The 5,492-nt window shown below is 39.8% G+C and overlaps 1 protein-coding gene across 1 annotated transcript; it reads right to left on the bottom strand.

The window, feature by feature from the left end:
• Positions 1–694: 694 nt before the first annotated feature.
• Positions 695–1,633, bottom strand: LOC134496844 (olfactory receptor 11H6-like). Its single transcript, XM_063302558.1, has one exon. The coding sequence runs from the start codon at positions 1,478–1,480 to the stop codon at positions 695–697; it is 786 nt and encodes a 261-aa protein (XP_063158628.1). The 5' UTR covers positions 1,481–1,633.
• Between the last annotated feature and the right edge of the window lie 3,859 nt (positions 1,634–5,492).

A 5,492-nucleotide genomic window follows, 5' to 3' on the forward strand; every position in this document is an offset into this window, starting at 1 on the left:
TTTAGAAACACCAACACAAAGTTTAGTACTCCATAGCTGATTATTACAAATTTAATTAAAAGTATTTTTATACTTATATTAATCCTATTTTGCTTTTGACTTCTAATACACTATCATTTTCGTAGCTACACAACAATTTAATTAAAATGCACATATTCAAACTTCAGGCTTTTCCATCCCATGTAGGAAGCGAAACTGACATTTGAATGATTGAGAGAAGAGACATGTATAATATTTTATTTATCAACAATTCTCCCTCTGTCAGAAATAACACAACAAGATAAAGCCTTAATATTAATTAAGTAATATTAATTTCAATTAGTATTAAGGCTTTATCTTGTGTTATTTCTGACAGAGGGAGAATATTAATGATATTAATATTAAGGGGTTTAATAAAAAGTGCTAATGAAGCTTGGCTGTCAGACTTTCGGTAGATTTGGGCTGCAACTGTGTCTTACGAAATGAGACCAAAATGAAATAGAAATCAGTTCTGAAAAAAAGGAAAGTTCACTGAAAACAAAAAGAAAAGCAATATTCTTTTTTTGAAAATCTCCAGTAAGGTTTTGCGTTGCATTAGATCATGCAAAATACTTTGTGAGACAGTGATTTTCCCCTTTCCAAACTCTGGCAACATCTATTTATCTCACTGGTTGGATGGTTAGTTATATTTGTATTGTTTTCTTCTAGTCTCCTATCACTTATTTGCATTAAATCTCAGCAGAGTTACCTTACTTCTTTGCACCCTGCCCAGGGCCTCCTTCATCTGATCATTCCGCAGACAGTAGATCATGGGGTTGAGAAAGGGAGTAATGGCAGTGTAGAAGACAGTGACTATTTTTGTGATACCTGACTGGCCTCCCCCACTTGGAGCTATATACATTCCTGCCACAGAACCATAGAAAAGGGTCACCACCATGAGATGGAAGGATATGGTGGAGAAGGCCTTCTTACTGCCCCTTTGGTGAGTAGCTTTCACCAAGGTAAGAACCACAGCACTGTAGGATAACACAACAAAGAACAGATTGAGTATGATAACCAGAGCACTCATTGCAAACTGATAGTGAAGGAGCATATTTCCAAGTGGAGAGCAAGCCAAGGAAAGGATGGGCCCGGGATCGCATATCAAATGGTCAATGATGTTGGGGCCACAGAAGTTCAACTTGGAGATCATAACAACTGGGATTAGATTCCACAGGAAGCCAAGAATCCAACAGACAGCCACCAGGACATAGCAGGAATGGGGGGACATTATATATGGGTAGCGTAGTGGGTGGCAGATAGCCAAATAGCGATCCAAGGCCATGATTGAGAGGAAAAAGCACTCAGTGGCACCAAGAGTAAAGAAGATGTAGAACTGAAGGAAGCAGGCATGGAAGGAGATGATCCCATTTGGTGAGACCAGGTCCAAGATCATACGGGGCACAGTTGTGCTCACATAACACATCTCCAGCCAGGAGAAGTTGCTCAGCAGAATGTACATGGGAAGCCGGGCCAAGAGGGTGTCCAGGAGCACCACGGTGATAATGATGATGTTCTCAGCCAAAGTAAGGATGTAGAGAATAGTGAAAAAGATGAGGAGCAGGAAGCGTTTCTTCTGTCCACCTCCAAAGCCCACTAGAATGAATTCCTGGACCGTGGTCCTATTCGTTGTCACCATCTTTTAATATAACAGAATACACCTGAGTACTCAAGGTCCATAATCTTTGGGAATATCATAACTCTATAGTCTAGATAAGAGTTTTTGCTGGGAAATGTCATGTGGACTAAAGTTTGCTGACCAGCAAGTTCATGGCTGAGATGGGATTGGAGCTGGTGTTATGCCACGAACGGTTCTAACGAAGTGTGGTTTATTGTAGTTTGTAATACTGATACTGTTTTTGCTTTAAAGGTTTAGCAGAGATTTAAGATGGAAAATGGAAGATGTTTAAGAAATCATCAGTCTCCTCTCCCCCCACTGTCACACACATACTTATATCTCTGTCATCTGTCTATCTGTCTCAAAAAATCACTCAATTCTTTTTTTGGGGTAGACAACTTGATGCAAAGTGCAGAGGGTATAAGAAATACTATGCCAAAGAAATTAAGCATGAGAAAAGAAAAGGAAAAGGAAGTATAGCGAAACTTTAATTTTATGAATCGTTTTACGCTGTTTAGATGAAATGGATGACATGTTCATCTGGTCATACCCTTAAGTACTGGACATGTCTGTTTAACCCAGATGAGGCATTTAAGAAACATATATTTAAAAAATCAATATTTTTTCTTCTTTTCCTTCTTTTTTCTTTCTTATTATTATTAACTTCTTTTTCCTATTTTTAGGTATTTTAACTTCTGTTAAATTTCCTTTTTCTATTTTCTATTTGCTTTTATCAACACACACACACACACACACACTCACACTAAGTAACAATACAATGGAGATCTTAATATTAAGTAATTAGTTCAAGACTGTCACATAACTAATACACTGATGTGATTTGCAGTGGTTCTTTCTTTTTTTTCTTATATTCAGCTTTGGATGAAAAGTTTAATCTTATATGTGCAACACTGACATCCCGAATAGCAATTGATACTGATGGAATTTTTACTTTCCTCTTTTTATTTTCAATACTTTCAGCTTTTTAAACAATAAAATGTTAATAAAGTTTAAGCATATTATATAAACATTACTGCATTGAAATCTGTATTGAAATAGTACAATCTATTATGATTTACAACATTACAATAAAAGGAAAAAAATCTTGAGAGCTATTCAGATGATCAGGTATCCAGTATCTGGGTGGTATCTTTTCTAAATAAATAAAGTGTTCCCCTTTTTTAATTGTGTATGTGTGTGTGTGTGTAATAAATAAATAAATGTATGTTTGGTTGGGATCAGAGACCTCGACTTATTCCCCTGGATTTCAGCAAGGGTTGCACATAGCACCAAGATGCTATTTCAAAAGACATGATAAAAATAGTCTCATTTGCATCCCTATTGACCGTTTCAGAGGACTGTGCCTGCAATTTATTCAGTGGTACCCAGGAAGTTGTGTGTGTGTGTGTGTGAGAGAGGGATAGGGAGAGAGAGGGAGAAAGTGGGCAAGATGTCAAATGCAGTATCTCCACCTAAGTTCCTACCCTTGTGTACATGTGTTGACATTGCACACCTGTTCAGAGGGAAGGGAATTAGATTACAGTGCAGTGTTGGTCACCGTTTTGACCCCTCTGTGGATGCTACTGAATCTGTTATAACTCTCAATGCTCCAATTTTTATCCTGAGTGCCTCCAAAGCAGTCTTGTGAAACCTTAAGAAGGAGACTGAACGATCTTCTAGGGTAGGATTATCTTGGTCGGCAGCCATGATTCAACCTTTGGAAGTGTTGACTTCCCTCCTTCTTCCAGCTTACCCTGGTGCAAGCACAAGACACTCACCATTTCTGGTGGGTGAGAATGCAAGCTATCATCCTCAACACAAACCAGCAACTAATGCCACCACCACCTGGGTTTTCTACACCTGTGTTTCAAAAGTAGCTTGTCTTGCACCAGCTCAAGCGATGCTATCTGGTTTGTATGCTGTGCTTCAGTTCCTTGTCTGCAACCCCCTCCATTCCAACTAGCTATTGTAGGTTGGTGGGAATGCCTTCTCCCCTCTGATCCCTGGTTCCTGTCCTCCACTGGCACTTTTTTTACAAGTTCATTTTTACACTAGTCATTGGAACAGTGAACCAACAGCCTTTAAAAAAAAAAAAGGCGACTTTGTGAAGTTGACAAGAATTCTGCCCCTTTTCTAGCCCAAGACAGGGGAAAAATAGTAAAATGGTTGCCAGCTGCCGGTTCTTTAGCTTGTGTTGGCCTTCATTCGCATCAAGTTCTTCCCAAGAACTTAGGATGTTGTGACGTATTGGTGTTGTGTATGTGCGGATTCAAGCAGTGTGATCTTTTGTAATTGACAGATGGAAATGTTGCCGATGTGCTGATTTTTGAAGTGCCACCCAAGGCTTTTTGGTAAGGGCACCCGGTGTGCCAATAATCACTGGGGCCACCAATGCTCATTTATGCCATAATCTTTCAACTTCAATTTTCAGACATTGATACTTTGTGATCTTCTCCAATTCTTTGACTTTTTATTCTACTAATCCTTGGTATTGCCATATCAATTATTCATACTTTCTTCTTTTCAACCACAATTAAATCTGGTGTGTTATACACCAAGACTTTATCAGTTTGTATTCAGTATTATTATTATTATTATTATTATTATTATTATTATTATTATTATTATTTAATTTCCTGATCCTCCTTATTAGAAAAAAGGGAAAGGGAATAGACATTGGGCTTGACTTTTTTCTGGATCTGTGGCAAGCAGGAGGCTGTACAATTGTTCACTAAGTTGACCTTTCAATTTTAAGCTATGGAAGAATTTAAATAATACCTATTTGGTCAGGTTCTTCTCTTTTGCTAATTTCTTGTAAATTCTCACCTCCATCTTCCGTTGACTCTTTCTGTATCTCATTGACAGCAGTGCCCAGTTCCATACATCTGGAGGCAGATGGTATGAGGGGCGCTTGGTGGAAAGAAGAAGAGGGCAAGGGTGTAGATCACAGCTTGACGATTTCTCTTACATACCTGGTTTCTCTGGGGGAGTGTCCTGCAGGATCTACATCATTAGTCACCAAAAGTCTTTTCTTTAGAGACAGGTTCCTCTGCCTTCAAGGATGAAACAGGCCAATTTCTAGAAACTGTTTTTTTTTTCTGAGATGTGTACTTGCAAAACATGGATGTTCTTGAGCCAGCAAATGTGATACAATTTCTATTTGGTGACTCAGAATGAAATGTGTTGACATAGCAAGCAGCTATGCTGGGGTTTGTGCCTTGGTGTTTTGAGCAAACAGAAAGCAGACTGGCTGCAGAGCCCAGGAGACAAAAAGGAACAGAAGCTATTAAAGATGGTTTTCTCCTGAGGGACAAGCAGAACAAGAGGCCCATGGAAGCTGAGAGCCCCATAGAAGCTGCAGCAGAGCTGAAACCTCTGCTGAGTGACAAACCCTGAAAAGCAGCAGGTGGAAGCCTGGGGAGGTGGGTGTTGTGTTGTTCTTTTCTTTCCCCAGCCCTCCCTCTCAGGCAGAGAGAAAAGCATTTCCAAGCAGGAAGCCTCCAGGCCAGTGTTTCTCAGCCTCAGGAACTTTAAGATGGGTGGACTTCAGCTCCCAGAATTCCCCAGATAGTGCTGGCTAGGGAATTCTGGGAGTTGAAGTCCACCCATCTGAAAGTTCCTGAGGTTGAGAAACACTACTACAGGCCATTCCTGTTTAAGGCAGGTAAAAATGGCTGAGGACGCCAAAGAGACTCCGGAGTGCCATCTGCTGACCAGACATTGGACAGCAGGAACTTCAATGCAATACAACAAGGCAAGGTAGCATATAAACACACACCACCAACCAGAGGTCAGAAGAAAGGGACCAGCTTAGCTTAGGAGGACAGTAAAGTTAGGAAAGAGACAGAGGAAGTCA

The sequence above is a fragment of the Candoia aspera genome, chromosome 4 (assembly GCF_035149785.1).
Source record: "Candoia aspera isolate rCanAsp1 chromosome 4, rCanAsp1.hap2, whole genome shotgun sequence".
Lineage (NCBI taxonomy): Eukaryota > Metazoa > Chordata > Lepidosauria > Squamata > Boidae > Candoia > Candoia aspera.

Bases quoted from the DNA above. Each gene is read 5' to 3' on its own strand.
- LOC134496844 (XM_063302558.1), bottom strand. From the start codon at position 1,480: ATGTACATTCTGCTGAGCAACTTCTCCTGGCTGGAGATGTGTTATGTG.